Source organism: Sycon ciliatum, unplaced genomic scaffold, assembly GCF_964019385.1.
Source record: "Sycon ciliatum unplaced genomic scaffold, ocSycCili1.1 SCAFFOLD_2068, whole genome shotgun sequence".
In the NCBI taxonomy this organism is placed as follows: Eukaryota; Metazoa; Porifera; class Calcarea; order Leucosolenida; family Sycettidae; genus Sycon; species Sycon ciliatum.
Window position 1 is genome coordinate 1 of NW_027044488.1, and position 18,627 is coordinate 18,627.

At 50.1% G+C, this 18,627-nt stretch overlaps 1 protein-coding gene across 1 annotated transcript; it reads left to right on the forward strand.

Moving 5' to 3' along the window:
- Positions 1 to 13,561: 13,561 nt before the first annotated feature.
- Positions 13,562 to 15,665, forward strand: LOC135830368 (uncharacterized; the record flags this gene model as incomplete). Its single annotated transcript, XM_065342631.1, has 2 exons — positions 13,562 to 14,502; positions 14,606 to 15,665. Coding segments are annotated over exons 1-2 (2,001 nt in total), but the record flags the coding sequence as incomplete, so codon positions are not given.
- Positions 15,666 to 18,627: the final 2,962 nt, after the last annotated feature.

The window sequence follows — 18,627 nt, forward strand, 5'->3', positions numbered from 1 at the left end:
AGTCAGTTGGCCGGTTTCTCAAAAAGTGCTCGTTTCTGATTTCCTGTGTCGATTTGAGTCCAACATTTCGTGGGTGGTTGGCCGTGTTGGAGATCGGCAGGGCAAACAATTATATTTCGCGCTTGGGTGCCTTTTCTGCGTTGGGGCTGAAGGGAGTTACGGCGACTTGTTTGAATACGAAGACGAACACTGTGCAAATTAAGCGCATGCTCAAAACACGCATAATTATGCGCAAGTGAAAAGGATGATGACGTCCGCCCAAGACTAAATTTACTTGACTGGTTCGACAATAGATGACTTGCACAAAGATCCGAGCCGCGAGTGAGACGGGGCAAGTGCACCCTGGCCTGTGCACCCAGGCTACACTGCGGGCACCCCACACCGTCTGTACTGACTGTAGAGTGTAGTGCAGTGTACTTTTTTTATCAGCATGAATGAACATGATGATGAACGGGTCGGTGCATGGCATGTACATGTACATGATCAGTACCGTCACTGTCTTCAGCAGCTCATGAGTCATGCATGTGCACTTGTAGGGTTAGTGGAAGTACAGGTACATGACTGTATTATTATGTGAAGAGAAGCCAGGCGTCCAAACCAACCCAAAATACTCTCGCCTTATTCTTCGGTGAAATAGTTACAAAAAATTGTCTTACCAAACAACAGTGAGCATAGAAGAAACCTCGATGCACCCAATAATATGGCATCCCGGAACAGAAAGTGTTCCACGAGGATCCCAAGAACACGTCAAGTTCCATGCTACCCACCGCCATCAAAAGAACGAAGGATAACTGTGCTAGCCTAGCTCATATTCAATGTAACGCTAACGGTACGGGATATAGGAGCCTGTTGGGAAGGCGTGGGTGAGCTGTAAAATCTTGTACGGTTCGCACAGCACAACATACATGCAGCAGTTATTGCGACGGTTAATGTCGATGCAGCTAGGACGAGAGTCATAAAGCACAGTCCATTGGGGGTTGACGTTTCTGGGCTTCCTTTCCAAAAGGAAAGTTTTATCTCAGCTTCTCAAATAAAGCAGAATCATGCTGATTATACCAGTCTGTTATGAAGACCGAAGAAAGCAGCCATGGACATTGTGCCATTCTAAAGGAACGACAGGTAAAAGATATAGCACTTCATCTGAAAACTCAACAACTATCCATAAATAAAGCAAATGATAATCCTAGCCTGGTAATGTCCAACTCCGTCATGTGAGCCATTCGGTGAGTTATCATGGGAAGCATAATGTTCGAAATGCTGAAATTTGAACAGTTGCAGTTGTGTTCGTCGCCACACAATGCCATCGCCAGTTCACATTCGAAATGTAGCCATTTTTACGCTTGTGTCCCTGTACACGGCATGGAAGGTTGAACAGATACAACTCTTCCATCGCTTCCTGATCTGTACAGTAGTGCGGTTGCGTTCCCGTTCCTGACACTCACATCCGTCTCCGCTAACCAGCATCATGAGCACTCCAATGGTTTCCCGCCACTCCTTCCGTATCGTCCCAGCGCGCCCCGTCAAGATGTGAACTACTGTAGGCAACGGAGCCAGTGTATGATGAAGGTGAATGCACTGTTTGATGATGCTCCAACAAATCCTTTCACCGTTGTATGGAATTTGTAAGAAGAATAGTGGCTCAACTGTAGGTCCAACGCAGAAGGTACCTCACAGCGCAGTTCTGTTACGTCAACAATAATGAACACACTCCGCAGACTGTGATGTGTATCAGACACACTCTGGCATTATTTGTTCCACCCTCTCCCAGGAGGAGATAAAATGTAGTTCAATCATGTCTTCAGTACATCTGGTACCGTTGCCTCGTTGCAACTAAACAGGTATGCAAGTTACTTTCCTATGGGACCCAGCCGGAGCGGCATCGTCGTCATTACCAGCTAATCATGGAGAGGTATAATGTGACTTTCCACCACTCCCTGATTCAATCATAGTTTGCGAGCCTGCGCCAAACTGCTTTCTCACTAGAGCCAGCCATTGGGTACACATGGCTTCAGTAAGGTTTACAATGCTATGTCTCCGGCCTACGTCCAAGTCTACAGCTGCTCAGAGTCAGAGCTGATGAAATGTTCATATCGGAACAAGTCGGAGACTTCAACAGTAGCTAGTACACATCAGGCCTGAGGACTTCGCAGCGTTTCTCCAGCACACTTGTTCTCTCCTTCAACTCAGATACTACTTGAAGTACTACTAAAGGCCATCTGGCTCTCACACTCAGTCCTTCCACCCTTCATTTTCGTGGTTTGGGCTTCCACTCGTGACTCGGCAGGTTCCTGGCCTCTCCGCAGTCTGTCCTCAGGAGAGAGTCGCTCTGGATCTAGTGCAGCCGAATCAAAGGGAATCGAGTTCTTTCTCAGACGTCCACAAACTTTCGTTGTGCTTGACTTCGCTTCCACTGCGGGTAAGTAGTCACACTTCAGGACCACGACCTGCTTGTTGCAGCCTACACCAATGATACTAAAATAATATTCCGCCTCATTTTTCTGCCTCCCGGCCGGCCGGCTCGGAAAGGAACGTATGGAATGGGAGCCTCAGTTCCATCTCTCGTCTGCTAGTGCATTCAGGAGCGCAGCAGCGCTTCGGCATGACGATACAAGCCGAGTCAAAACAACTCTAGGCTACTCTCTAGCCGAAAAAACTAGCCGAGCGTTCGTCAGGCAAAAAGCGAAAGTCACGAGCTCAAAAGGTGGGAAAGTCAGAGTCAGAAGGTCCACTTGCCCCGTCTCGAACCCAGACAATCTTTGTGCAAGTCATCTACAGTCAACTTCGCTAATAACGACTTCGGATATAACGACAATTCGCGAATAACGACAGAATTTCTATGCCCAGAGCAAAGTCCCATCTGACTGTATACATTTAACTTCGGATATAACGACTATCTGAATAACGACAATTCGCGAATAGCGACATGATTTTTGTGCCCCGAGGTCATATTCACTGCTTGAATAACGACTTTCTGGCTTTTTGACAGCTATTTCAAGTACCTGTCATGCAGAAGTACCAGAACCCGTGGCGATGGATAAGGCACACATACAAGAAGATACAGCCTGGGGGGGGGGGGGGCTTTTTCTTTTTTCTTTTCTTCAAAATAGTTTGAATGATCAGCACGCCTATTGTACATGTACATTTAGTTGTACATGATTGCACATTAATCTTCATACATGTACATGAACATGTCCCGGTACTTGTAGATGGCTCCAAAAGGTTAATTTTTCAATTTATTTCCCTTGGATATTGACTTTATTGTTCCTTTCAATCGCAATACGAAAATAAAGTACAAATTGACGTAGAGCATGAAAAGAGCTTCATTTCGATATGCATGTCATACTATACAAAATATGGGTTCACATACATTCAAATGGGACTTCGGATATAAGGACACTTCGCGAATAAGGACACTTTTCTTATGCCCCGCCGAATGTCGTTATTCGCAAAGTTGACTGTATTGTGTTTTTGCTTTCATCCAATGCCGATCGCATGGCCTCTCTAAGTTTCTTTGCCGATCTGTCCGACAACCTAGACAGGTAGATGGCAGATAAGAAGGTGCAAGTGTTTATGATTCCTGTTGTTAGTTGTCTTGTTCGACATGGCAGACGATTTGGGGCTGGAAACTGTTTCCTTGGCGAAAGCTTCAGGTGAAGGAGTGAAATGCATTTGTCACAACCCGAATTTTCCTGCTCATCAGCCTCTCAAGCGCTTGACGGAGACTACCTGGACTACCCTATGGAATGCAGCTGAGACGAAGAGAGATGACACTTGGATGTCGATCGGAAATCTTGATAGAGAAACTTGCGGCGAAGTTCTATACCACAAAGCCTGCTACAAGTGGTACACAAACAAAAAGACTTTGAAGAAGACAGCCGTTGCTGAGTCTGTCCGGCCCGTCGAGGCTGTTGGTGGCGACGAAGGCAGTGAAGGTGATGATGATGATGATGATGATGATGATGACAGTGATGACAGCGAGCCTGAGCAAAGAGATGTTGAGCCCCCCAAAAAGCGGACCCGTTCCAGTGGGAGCCAGACAGATTTAAATTTGTGCCTATTCTGCCAGCACCTGTCAAAAAGAAGAAGTGGGAAAAAGGAGCCACTGACCCAATGCATATAGTTCAGTGCGAGCAATAACATCGTCAATGCTGCAACAATTCGCAGTGACTCGCGGGTCTTGAGGGAGGTGTCTGGTGGAGATGCAATCGCCAGGGAAATCAAGTATCACCGCTCGTGCCTGGCCAACTACACTCACAAGAGGACACTCGAGGGCCTGACGAAGCCCACAGTGTTCACTACAGCACCGTCCCTGGGTCATACTGACAGCTTCGGTGCAGCATTTGCCCAGCTGACCATGTCCGTGCAGACACTTGTCCTATCACTGGCTGCGACAGCACCAACTCCTTCTACCGAATAGGAAAGAAGAAGGCGTGGAAAGTCCTTAAGAGCAAGCAAAGCCACCAGATTGCGTTAGCACACATGGGCGACAATTTCGTGCTGCCAGTCAACCTCCAGAAGGAAGTGGAGAAGTATGTCTGCCACCTTTACGGTCACCCTGAACTCGAGAGCATTAACGAGGCCAGGTACAAGGCGTTCTGCTCTCGGTCCCCACCCCCTGCTCAGCTCCCACCATGCGCCGATAGCTTGGAGCAGCACGTCAAACGGGCCAACTACCAGGCTGGTGTGTGGAAACGGGCACTGGTCGCATCCCCAGACCTACCCAGCATCAGTGATCATGGATGGAGGGTAGACGACTCTAATGTCATGATCATGTGGGGTCTTCTTCCTCCTGCACCACCAGAGCTGATGGCGATCATCCGGTGTGCCTGCGCCACTGGATGTTCAACGCGCCGGTGCTCATGCCTACAGTCCTCCATTTCTTGCACCGATGCATGCCAATGCAGTTCCTGCGCGAATCCGCACAATGCTGTGTCCGAAGTGCTTGCAGCACCTACACTTCATGGAGACAATGAAGACAGTGCTGATGATGAAGATGGTCAAACTGATGATGTTGACAACCCCTCCCACGAGATCGCGGAATAACTGCTGAACATCAGCTTTCCATGGATTTCTGGTCACGGTAAGCAGGTAAGGCCTGTTTGATTTCCCTAAGTATGTTTCAAGTGTGAATGTTAGTCAAGTGTCAGGTAGTTACTTGTAAGTTTTTCATGGCTGTGTGTTGTGCATGATTGTACACTGTTGGTCCAAGCAAGGTAGCTTCCATGTAAAACATACTGTAAGATAGTCTACATCAGGATATGTGTGCATAGCCTTCCATAGTACATAGAAGTATCACGCCATCACAGATCTTCTGCGTGAACGCGTTCTGTGCCTGGCAGATGTTTCCTTTGGTGCTGAGACAGGTCATGTATTTGTGTGTGTTGGCTTACAGTGTTTACACCGGGGAAGTGAGCTGCGTTCAACCAAGTGTAGCTGGCAGTCCCCAACAGAACATTCCAGGTCAACCACTTCCATCGTGCTTTTCGACAGCGCGCCTCAGTATGTTCGCTGTGCACTTGTACCTGGTCATGTTCCATGCTATTTCTACTGTTTGCCTGTACAGGTTATGCCAGCATACTTACTAGTCCTACCGATACTGTCACTGCAAGTAACTAGGTTATAAGTCACCCGTGCACGACAACCTAGTATAGCAGTCACTGACTCCTCTCTCCACAGTGAATGGCTACACTGCATTGCCTAGACGCATCCCAAAGCCTCTCATTGTGTATTAATATTATTTTTAATGCTCGGGTTTTCTCTTGTGACCCGCGACGCCAGGCATGAAGTCATGCTCCTTGCTATATACATGTATCTCGCGGCCGTAACTTGTTAACAGAGTGTTACTGACACTCAGTGCCAACTGCTGCAATTGCAGCTCAAATGCAAACACTGTATGTGTACGTGTTGCTGCGCATTGGTCTCTGCCTTGAGAATTCTTATCATTTTGGTGTATTTTTAATAACAGGCGTGGGCCATCCCGTGATTTCTTAGGTGCCGGTTTTAAACATTTGCTGTGTACTTTTTATAATCACCAAATGTCCCATGACTGAGGACACCTATGATATCAAGAACAGTGTACTAAGACACTTGCTTATCTGAGGTAGACAGGCTTGATTGTGTTATAACGAGATGATTGTTTGATGGCAGTAAGGCGGTTTCCAACTGTACTTCGTGATTTGCCGATTTGTCATGCCACACTGAGTGCTCGGGCATCATCACGGACTCATACTACCAAACTATAAAATCCTGGCACACATTATGGAACTTTGAATCTAGTAATGGAACTCTGCAATAGTATAAACTAATCACAGGAGTAACTTTCTACTGTACATACCTGATTGTGCTCTAGTGTGCAGCTAGCTTTGAACCAAAAATAGTATGATATTTCAGGAACCTGAAGAGGTCTATACAGTCCACATCATCCTATCATCAAACATTCAATGTATCTGCGTGCCTGGTGTACTTTACAGTCACATAGGCAACTCGGAAAGTCGACAATACGACGTAAATTCTGCCAGTCTTTGAATGAGTCAGCGCCGTTACCGTGGTTACATGATCTAAATTGTACAGGAAATTGGACACGCAGTATTCCACTCGCCGCTCCCTTATGCCCCAGCTCCGAGATGGCACCCTAGTGCCAAAACACTCCTAGAGACCCACTCTATCAGCTAGGATAGCGCTAGAAATGTTGGACTCAAATGTGCACAGGACTTTTGAAAATAACTGAAAGTGCCCAAGCGACTATAAACCAGAAGACATTCCGAAACAAATCTGAAAACACACTGTCAAAGATGCTGTCACGTTCAAAAACTAGCTCGATCGCGAGAGAGGTTGCCCCCGTGCTCGAACCCAATAAATAAGGGGATCGGTATTGCAATGGCACCATGTCCATGAAGCGGCTCGGCAGTACTACATGTAGTAGTACAGAATCGATCAGCGCAGCACCAGTGCAGTCCACATGGTCCAGGGACGTCACGTAGACGAAGTCAACTGTCCAGCTTGCGCTGCGGTCCATGCATGGTGACGCAGGCAAACCAAGCTAGCTGCGCTCGACCTCCGACACGACCCTGCCACACTCACCTGCTCACAGCCGACACAGGACTACAACTAGTAGTAGTAGATCTACTAGTACAAGTAACTAGTAATATTACTAATACTAATAGTAATACTTAGTTCTACTGCACTAAAAATTCACGGCGTCCGATCTACCGCCGGCGCCCGGCACTCGCACAGATGCCGATGACAGATCCATCCGCAAAGACCATGCGCGTATGCGGGCCGCAGTGATCTAGCCGGTATCAAACTTTTCAAAGCCATCTTCATGTAGATCTACATCATCGATCTGCCGCCACGAAACTAACTTTTATGCTACACGTCGATCCAAAGAGTTTGCAGTGCAGTGCTGATCATGGTGATTTACGGGTTGCTCTTGCTCAGACATTTTCGGTCTGCGTAGCGAGCCATTCCGCATTCGATCGATGTGGACGGTCTGGGTTCCGGGAATCTCTGGTGGCCAGGTGATCAACTAATAGTTGGGACGTTATTTCGTAAGCTTCGAGGTCGTGGCAAGCAGTTCTGGAAGAGGAAGACAAGAGTGATTAGCTCAAGCTGTGGGCAGGCTTTGTGCTCCGCCTCTGCATGGCACAATGGCGGACAGTGTGAAATACAACAAGGACTTCAATTTGGATGCGTCCACAATCTTGAAAGATCTACTGGAGAGTGATGTTCTGGACGAAGAGGAATATATTGGCGCACCTGCCGAGGAGGACAAGCTGGCAGAGTATGTGGTGAGGCTGATGCTGAAGAAAACGGACGAACAGGGGAAGACGTTCCTGGATCTGATTCAACCTCATGTAGCGGAACATGTCGCCAGTACCATGGCGAAGCGCCGCGGTGCAACTGCCAGTGGGAAAACTGACCGTCCGGCGAAGCCAATATCGGCAGATCCTGAGTCAACACTTGGCTCGTCCTCCGGTAAGTGTTTACATACATGAAGATGATGATCCATACTGTTTTGCAAACATAGCCACTCACAGTAGGGATGTCAGCGAACGCACTGCGCAGGCCTCTGCGCATGCATTGCGTCATCGATTTTTTGAACGTGATCGCGGCCGACAGAGAAAACATGGCCGCGGTCTGTTTGCACCGCTGAGAGTCGTAAAATTACTGTTCTTCTGTCCACGCGACCATTCAAATCATACGCGATATAGGAGGACCCACGAGCTCACCACGTTCTCCCCGGTCGATTTCTCTGAAAGTTTGCACATCGTGAAACACCAGTATGCGAGGTGTTCAGGCCAATTTTCAAGGGATTACCTTGGTTGGATCGTTCCAAAATCGGACTTGCATTTCTCGCTCGCGGCCGTTTCTTGCGCGATGGAAGCGCCCTGCCCTGGTGAGAAACCAGCGTCGCGCTTGGTAGAGAGTTGCTGCAATCAGCTCCCTGATGTCTTTGCTACCATTGTCAGAAGCGATGGACCATGAATTTGTTTGAGAGTCTCTGGATGCTACTTTTCCTCAGCCTACAGTGCGTTTTTTTATAACAGACCATTGTCGATTTTGATTTTTTAGTTTGTTCTCATTCCAAATTTGAAAATTTTTCTTCACAGCTGCGTTTGTGTGGGTCTTGGATCGAAGAAAATTAAGTTTGGGAGTAGGAATAATAATAATTGTCAAAGTTAGATATTCGGCCGGGTTTCGGCTGGAAATCTGGTTTTAAATGGTTTTCAGTGGATTTTGATTTTTTAAACGGAAGTTTAGGGTTTTACGTCGGGCCCTAGACGACGGCTACTTTGGCCAACCGGACAACGAAGAAGTTGTGACCAAAGAGAATGATTTTATTTCTTGCGCATGCGTATGTAGAATGACGTAATACTCAGTGAGTCAGGTCGCTACAGTACTCCCCCGACAGTGGTGAGGTCGGGAGGAGCGAAGCACGATAAACAAGAAACAAGAAAGAGAAGAGAAAGGAAAGCGCAGCATGTACAAGGGGGAACGGCAAAAATATAATAATATGCTACATATGTACAGGCGAGAGCGCTGCATGTATGAAATTTGTTTGAGACGTGGCACAAATGCCGAAACAAAAATCAGAAAAGCAGGAAAGAGAGAGAGATGCATGACAGAGGCGGGTTAACGTGTCAGAGGTGTGTTAACGTGACAGAGGTGGAGAGCATGTCAGAGGCAGAAAGAAAGAAAAGAGGAAACGTACGCGTGACAGAGGAGTGTTATCATGTCAGAGGCGGCTGCATGTTGCAGGCTTGGCAGGATACCAGCAGGAGCGCTGCACTGATGCGAGGCATGCGAAGTGAGGCGGGGACAGATGGAGGCGAGCGCAGCTCCATGGGGTCCGGTGCCGGGCGTGTGCCTGCGTGCGTGCACGGTGAGTGAGCTGGTACGACGGGTGGAGGTGGCCAATTTCCAGCTTGAGGCCAGAACGAAGACGACTGGACGATGTGCCGTGGCAGGATAGCGGGGTATCCAGGTGGGCCGGGAGGGTGGCAGGGGCCACAGCAGCTCCGAGGCGGATCCAGTGACGAGTGGTGGTGAGGCTCAAGTTTTACGTCAACAGCCGGCGATTGACGGGATCCCGAGAGTTGAGGCGAGCAGGAAACTGCGGCGGGCCGAGCTCAGGGATGGCATGCTCAAAACTCCGAAGAGCGCAGCGTCAGGGGTCACCAATTTAGGGTTTTACGTCGGGCCCTAGACGACGGCTACTTTGGCCAACCGGACAACGAAGAAGTTGTGACCAAAGAGAATGATTTTATTTCTTGCGCATGCGTATGTAGAATGACGTAATACTCAGTGAGTCAGGTCGCTACAGAAGTTTTAGCCAGGAAAGCTCATCACTTGCATGGTGCCCGGCATGGGTTCGAATCCAGTACAGTTCATCTTGATTCTTTTTTTTCTTTTCTTTTTCGGTATACATGTACTGGAGCACAGCGCATGCATGTACATGTACATGCACATGGCTGTGCAGTTGTGCACTGCTGTCTGCAGTTCTTTATTTATTTATTTATTTATTCAACATCTCCTGGCCCGTCCGAAGACTGCCAATAAACATGAGAGGTCAGGTGATAGCCAACCACGGCAAGCTAAAAGGGAAAAAAAAAGAAAGATGCTGTCAGAGAGGGAAAGGAGATAGGGAGAGAAAAAGAAAGGGAGGCACATTAATAATACATGGGATCACTTCGGATGAGACAGTGTGTAGGGTTCTCCTAACCTTTGTAAATAATTAATTGTAGGAAACCAGTGAGTCGTGGCTTTTCACGACTTATTGTGGCAAACTGTACTGAATAATTCAAATCCTGTATTGCAATTAGCTCAATAAATCAAAACATTCCAGCATGCAGGAAACTTCCCTCGATCCCTGAAAGACTGCAGTGAAAATTCAAACACCACAACAAATCACAAAGGCAATTCACACAGCTCCCATAAAGAGACTAACAAAAAGGAAGCATGAGCAGTTTTACAAACACACACACACACACAATGCAAATAGGTCACAATTGTGTCTGGTTCAACATCTGCGAATAGTAGAAGACCAGCGAGGAACGAAACGGCCCCAATAATTCCGTGTTTTGTGTTGCACTTGTGACGACAGTATTACACAGTGAACAGATGTGCGCGGACAGCCGACGACGTATATCACCGTTGGCGCCGGCCTCCAGTCACGAACACATCAGCGCAGTTTTTCACGAATCTGTCCCGTCCACCAGTATGCAGAACAATAACGCGCTTGCCTTTACCTGATGGTGCTTCATTTGGTTGCTTGCCTATACACTCCTGTCACCATTGTCGTACCACCTCCTAGTAACTGTGTGACGCGCATTGACCCACGTCTCATCCAGGTATGTCTCACAGGTAGCGATGCCGCCATGACACAATCCTGTGCTGTTCCATCATTATTTGTGTGATACCTCTGGTCTTGCCACACTGGAATCCCATGGAATGCAACATTTTCCAAGAGCTAGTTTTGCTCATGTCTGGAAAATCGTCGATGGTTTCTCTGCAGCGAGCAGGAACTTTGTCTAGTGTTGGGTCCTCCTTCGCAGCATAGAATCCGTAAATTACTTCTTATACAGTCCAAAGCAAATCCGTCAGGGTTGAGTGGTTTCATGGCACGAGTCTCACATCACGGATTGTCACTCTCGTTGCCTTCATCACTGGAGACAGACAAGGCCAACCCCCCACGCTGATTTTCGCCGTCAGCATCCCTGGTACATCTGTTCATGGTGGAAATGCTGACGCCACACGCAACAGCAGCATGACGAATGGAATACTTGGGACCAATTCAATGCCCAGCCATTGTTCTCCTCGTCTTCGCAAAATATTGTAAAACAGACACCACCATGTACCATGGCCCGTTCGCGTTTTGTTATAATTATGTGGCATGTCGAGAGAACAAGTTGCCACGAACGAAAAGACACTCGAGAAAAAGCAAAATAGGGCCACAGAGCAGTCAGCAACAAAATGATTCCTCCGGCCACGAGGCAAGGAGCTCGAAGGACACTCTGAACAAGATGGCGAAATGCCACGAGTCACACCTGGTTTTTCGAATTTCGCGCGCAGATTTTCGTGACGCAACTCGCATGACATTTTCTCAAAAGTGTCCTTGAGTACGTTCTCAAGGTTTTCAGAGTCTATTATAAAAAAACGCACTGTAGTTTTCAGCCATTCCGTGCATCTTTTACCGCAATGAGTTCAACTTTGGTCCTTGCCTGCCGATGCCTACCACCAGTTTGTCAAGCGGAGGAAGCGTGCGGACGAAACTGTCGACGCCTACTTGGCGGATCTTCGGCGGCTGCAACGGCTGAGTGGACACAAGGAGGCAGCGGACGGCAAGGACCCGATCCTCTTGGAGCAGTTCCTGGTGGGGCTTCCGCCTCACTTCGCCGTGCAGCTTCGTTTGAATGCAGCCTCTCAACCTGCTGGGGCTACGGTAAGCTCAGTTGCAGCCCAGGCCCGTGCCCTTTGTGCTGCGGGCAGCTTAGTCAAGGAACCCGTTGCTGCTCTGACAGCCAGCCCTGCTCGACGACCCAGTGGCAGTTCCACCCCTAGTCGCCTCTGCTATGAGTGTCATCAGACTGGGCATTTGCGGCGCGATTGCCCGAACCGGCAGAGACGTCCTCCTGTTTGCTTTCATTGTCAGCAGCCCGGCCATGTCAAGCGTCAGTGCCCTCAGCTGAAGTCTAGTGGTGGTGCCAGTTCTTCTCAGACGCCCACTAGTACCGCCTGTGCTGCGGGCTCGGGCTCGTCGACCACGGGCAATGCCTGCCTCAGTGTCGTGGCAAGTCCCTGTTCGTCGCTGCCCAGGATTCATGTCTATAGTGAGGGCCAGGCCAGGCTGCGTGCTGCCGTGGATTCCTGCTCTAGTAAGTCCTTGATCAGCTATCGCGTTGTCTCCGAGTTGGGTGTACCCGTTCAGCTCGTAGAGTCCAACCCGCGCATTACCGCCATCGATGGGCAGGAAGTTGTGGTGTCTGGGCAAGTCCGGTTGACTGTTCATCGTGACGATGACAAAGTGCACCTGCCTGAAGTTACTGCTGATTTCCTCGTTGTCGACACCTTGGATGTGGTTGACGCTGATATCCTTCTGGGACTGGACATTATCTCCTCCGTGGGTGGCGTGCACCTTGGTTATGCCCCCGATGGTGTCCTCGCAACCGTATGGTTTGGTCGCCCGCGTGATCCGTCAACTGCATCCGATACCACGTCCGAGTCTGACAACCCGGAGAGCTCCGCTAAGTTGCCACGCGATGTCTCTGTGTCACGAGATGGGCCGAATGTCACCCTGTCCATGGGTGATGCTGAGGTCGCCTTCGACGCCGAGCGTGGTTTTTGGGAAGTCCAATGGCGTTGGTCGGCAGGCGCACCACCGCAAGCCCCTATTGGCTCTGGTATTGGCGAATACTCCCGCCAGAAGTTGTCACCGGAGCAGGAGGCCAAGTTCCAGGCCGAGATTGACCTTTGGCTGGCGGAGGGATGGCTTGTACCGTATGATGCTGATCGACATGGTCCACCAGGCGCCGTACTGCCACTGTTGGCTGTGTGTCAGGAACATAAGCCTACCACACCCGTGCGTCCGTGTTTGGACTACCGTGCGCTGAACGTTCGGATCATCTCCAGCCCTGGTCGGGAGGCACCCGCGTGCCCTGAGAAGCTTCGCGAGTGGCGGCAACGGAAAGGCGCGTCCAAGATTGTCGACATCCGTAAGGCCTTCCTGAATGTTCGCATCCACCCAACCCAGCAGCGGTTCCAGATGGTCGTTTGGCAAGGACGACAGTACGTGATGGAGCGCATGGGCTTTGGCCTTGCCATTGCGCCGAAAGTCTTGGACACTATTGTGAAATGGGTGACCCGTGACTTCACCGACACCGATAATTACATTGATGACATCATCACGCCGACAGATCAGGCGGAGGCCCTTGCGGACGCGCTGACCGCCCATGGATTGCCTACGAAACCTGCTGTGGACGTTGATGCGACTCGCGTCCTTGGTCTGCAGACGCACGATGGCCAGTGGGAGCGACGCGAGCCACTGTAACCCCCTCCTACCCAGATGACTAAGCGGAATGTATTCCAGTGGTGTGGTCAACTGACTGGTCATTATCCGGTCTGTGGCTATCTGCGCCCTTTGGCTAGCTGGCTGAAGCGCTTGGCGTCTGCAACAACGGATGCCTGGGATGCAGCTGTCCCCCAGGAGTTGTGCGACCTTTGCCACGATGCGGCAAAGCGTGTGGAGGGCGACGACCCTGTTCATGGAGCCTGGACTGCGGACGATCCCCAAGACTGGCGTGTTTGGTGCGACGCCTCCAGCATTGCCTACGGTGTCGTGCTCGAAGCTGATGGTACTGTACTCGAAGACCAGTCGTGGCTCCGCGGTGCCACCGATAAACGCCACATCAACGTCGCCGAGCTAGATGCCGTGGTAAAGGGCCTCACTCTCGCGTCGTCTTGGCGTATCCCGAAGTTGTGCATCATGACCGACTCCCAGACGGTGCATGGGTGGCTGCGTTCTCTGTTCGACAACATCAAGCGGGTTCACGTCAGTGGGTTGCACGAAGTCCTCGTGCAACGCCGGCTGCAGGTTATTCTCGATATCGTCGACTCGTCCGGCATGAGTGTTGACGTGGTCTGGGTACCCACACAGCAAAACATTGCTGATCAGCTCACACGTGTCCCACCGCCGTTCCTCCGCTTTGCCCGCCAGACTGCGAAGATGTCTGGCCCGATTGGTGATGCCGATGTCGTTGGCGCCGCTGTCGCTGATGATGCCGCCTGGCGTGTCCTAACCCTGGGCGAGATTGCCGCGGCGCAGCAGCAGGACGAGGTGATTCCGGTTGTCGTCGAGGACCTTGTGGCCGGCCATGCTGTCCGTTCGCCGGCATTCCAGCGTGTTCAGCAGCAATTGACCGTCGTGGATGGCGTGCTGATGCGGAGCGTCAAGCTACCCCCTAACGAGGTCATGTCAGTACCAGTCGTGCCGAATGACATCGAAGAGTTCGTTCTTCGGGGTGCCCATCAACAGACTGGCCACGCCTCCTGGGAGGTCATGTGGCGGTTTCTCCGGGGTGCCTGTTACTTCCCCAACATGGCCGAGAAGTGTCAGGACTTCATCCGCCGCTGTCCCCCCTGTACGGCTGCAAACCCTCGTGGTGGCCCCGGTGTGCCACCGACACGACCTGTCTCCCGCCAACGGCCCCTGGAGTGTTGTCTCCATCGATACCTTGGAGCTTGGTGTCAGCCGTTCTGGTTACCGCTACGTACTCGTCTGCATCGACCATTTTACCAAGTGGGTCGAAGTTGTCCCGATGAAGCGCCACTGTTCGGCGGAGGTCGCTGCTGCCATGGTCTCTATCTGCTCACGATGGGGCGCGCCTGAGGTTGTGCGTAGCGATAATGGCACTGAGTTTGTCAATGCCATTGTGTCAGCCCTGTTCAAGTCCTTTGGCGTCACGGTCCAGCGGGGCGCTGTTCGACATCCCCAGTCACAAGGTTCTGTGGAACGTTTCAACCGGACGCTGTTGACGATCATCCGCAAGACGCTCGAGGATGATGACGACTGGGAGACTGCCCTCGAGCTTCTGTTGTTCCACTACCGTTCTCGCCCGCACACCGCTACGAAGATTAGCCCGATGGAAGCCATGCACGGCTGGCAGCCTCACCGTCTTCTCATCGAACAAGATTCCACTGAACTGTCCGACAGCGCCTGGGTGGACAAGTTGCAGCGGAAGTCTGCCCGCCTGCGCGATCACCTCGAAGTTGAGCTAGCACGGCTTGACTTCCTCGATGCTCCCGTGCCCGAGTGTCCATACCCCGTTGACACTGTCGTCCTTCTTCGGCGTCCGGAGCGGCATTCGAAGATTCTCACCCCCTTCGAATCTGGATGGCACGTAATCCGCATCATCTCCCCGTCGACAGTCCGTATTGCCACAGCTGATGGTCGCTCCAAGCTGGTGAACGTGGATTTGCTGAAGAGAGATCCACAGGCTCCTGATGCGCATGGCCCTGCCGACGCGCCGGCGGCAGTGGAGGCTGACGACCGGGACCCCGTTGTCCAGCTCGTGTTGCAGACGCCCCCGTACATGATGCCATGCCTGACACGCCCGTCCATGGCTATGGTTTGCGCGACCGTTCCAGTCTGCAGGTCCCTGGTTGGTTCCGTACGTAACTCACACCGTTGTGTTCATTTACTGCAGTTTCTTGCTGGTTATTCTGGCCTTTCCCGCATCCATATGACATGCCTTGTAGAGTCCTATTACCACTGTGTGTGTGTCTCTAGTTTTGGTGCAAAATCTGTTTTGTCCAATGCCGCTCGCTCGTTAGTCTCCGTTTCCTCTTCCATGTACTGCATGTGTCATTCTGGACTTTTTCGTGTGACGGTACATTGCACCATATGCTTTGTGGCTGCTCGTGCCGCATCTATTCTGGTTGCGTGGGTATTCTCTTTTCTATTCGGTTCCGGTATGGTTGCCCTTCACTTGCTGTTTGCCATCTTTTATGTATATCCGTGTGTATGGTCCATCTGCGAGACCGTTGTCTTCTTTCCACTTTTGTCCCCTTGGAATGTTTCTTTGCCCGTTCACTTTGGTGATACAATTTCCCTGTTACCAGGCGGAGGAGTGTGATAGAGTGGTCCCATGGTAACAGGACTTGGCCAAGCATGCGCATGCTCCAAAGTTGTTGCGCAATGATGTAGTGCCTGTTGTTGTGTTGAGCCCGATTTTGATGGCGGCTGGTATGTAGTCTTTTCCTTTTTGTACTTCCCGTTTCATGTTTGTTCAGTCCTAATAATTATAATATTCCCGTCCTATCCGGTTGTGTTGCTGTGGAGTCCGGGAGGAGAGTTTTCAGTCACAGGTGTTTAATGGACAGCTGAGAGTTTTCTCTTCGACGTACATACTATGTTAGTTTTTGGAAATAACCCAGTAATGACTGAGTTCCGATCGATTGAAATTTTGAAAATTTTCGATCCCAGGGGATCGAAAGTTCTACAGTCCGTACACGTGAGATCTCTTTGGCCTGACTTTGACCCCGCTTCTATCTGATCCCATGGCCAGTACTCCCTTGTCGATCGGCTATTTTAGGTAGCTGAGGTCATTGCCTTTCCATTGATGCCACACATGCCATGCTTGAACAAAAACGGTGGAGTCGCGGTTCACTACACTGCACTACACTACACTGCAATACTACACTCAACTGCACTGCACTACACTACACTACACTGCACTGCACTGCACTGCACTGCACTACACTACACTACACTACACTACACTACACTACACTGCACTACACTGCACTGCACTGCACTGCACTACACTACACTACACTACACTACACTGCACTGCACTGCACTACACTGCACTGCACTACACTACACTACACTACACTTGTCACTACACTACACTACACTGCACTACACTACACTACACAACACTACACTGCACTGCACTACACTACACTGCACTACACTACACTACACTACACTACATTACACTACACTACACTGCACTACACTACACAGGGCATAGCTTAAGGATTTCATTTAGCTCGGACAAATGTCCTTCCGTTTTGAAATCTGTCCGGACATGCCCGGACATTTTCCACAACACATTCTCAGGGTGTTTCTTCTTTTTATTTTAGTAGTACTGAAGTACAGTCAGACCTCGTTTATCCGGTCCTCGTTTATCCGGATCCCTCGCCATCCGGAAGAAAATCGCTGGTTACCGATGTGCAGTATATGTTATGCATACAACATAACCGGATCTCGCGATCCGCATACCGGTGCATGATTTTGTGTACAAACTGGTTAAAATGTGTACAAAATGCTTCGTCGTATCCGGTTGCATGTGGCTGGCTAGCGCTTGCAGAAGCTAGTATCAAGGAGTTGTACAAGCAAATGAGGTCCTTGACCTGCTGGGTGTGTGCGGACAGCACTCAGTTGCATGCACTTGTCATTTTTCTCGCTTGTTTTACATACTGTGCATGCTAGTTGTACTGCATAGGACCTGTCTACATGTATGTATGATGTCACTGCTTTTGACATGCCACATGCATATACAGTATGTGTGTTCAGTTATCCGGTAACCTCGCCTATCCGGATGTTTTTGTGGAAAACAGATGTGTGCGGTTAAGCGAGGTCTGACTGTATATTCACAATGACTCATTATGTGCACGTACATGTATCTCACACATTACTAGCAGTCCAACCCATTGATTCAAGTGGGAAGTCGACACCAACGGTCGAAAGTGTGAATTGACTGTAGCAACAACACATTGCTCAGGCGGATCAAGTAAATATAGTGAAGTCTACGCCTGAGACTACGGTGTACGTGTTAGTTGTACGATATGCAAGTCGCATTTGGCACGAAGCTCCGAAGAAGCCCCCACTGGGCATAAAAAGGTCGAGAGGTCGCTTCTCTTTTTTTTTCTTTTTTGACCGGACACTATGTCTGGTGAAATTGAACACATCCAGTCAGTGGCCGAAAATGGCCGGAAAATGTCCGATGTCCGGCCGTTAATCTATGCCCTGCTACACTACACTACACTACACTACACTACACTACACTGCACTACACTACACTACACTACACTGCACTGCACTACACTACACTACACTACACTGCACTGCACTGCACTACACTACACTACACTACACTACACTGCACTGCACTACACTACACTACACTACACTGCACTACACTACACTGCACTACACTACACTACACTGCACTACACTACACTACACTACACTACACTACACTACACTACACTACACTACACTACACTGCACTACACCGCACTACACTGCACTACACTGCACTACACTGCACTACACTGCAACTGACTAGCGATGTCAGAGTGCCGTGCCACGTGACCTCCACGCTTGTCGCTGGATTCCCTAGCAACCAGCTGAAATGATGGCACAAAAGGCCAGTACGGCAGAATGCCAGTCGCGGCCAGAGCGTGCAGTACTTGGCACGCGGGATATTCAAATGTGACCTGAAGACGTCAGTGACAAGCTTGGTCGTGACTATTGCCACGAAAATAGAAGATGAACTTTCGTATCCGCGTTTGTGCGGGCGCACTGCGCCTATGGAGCTGGGAGTATGGCCGCCGACAAGT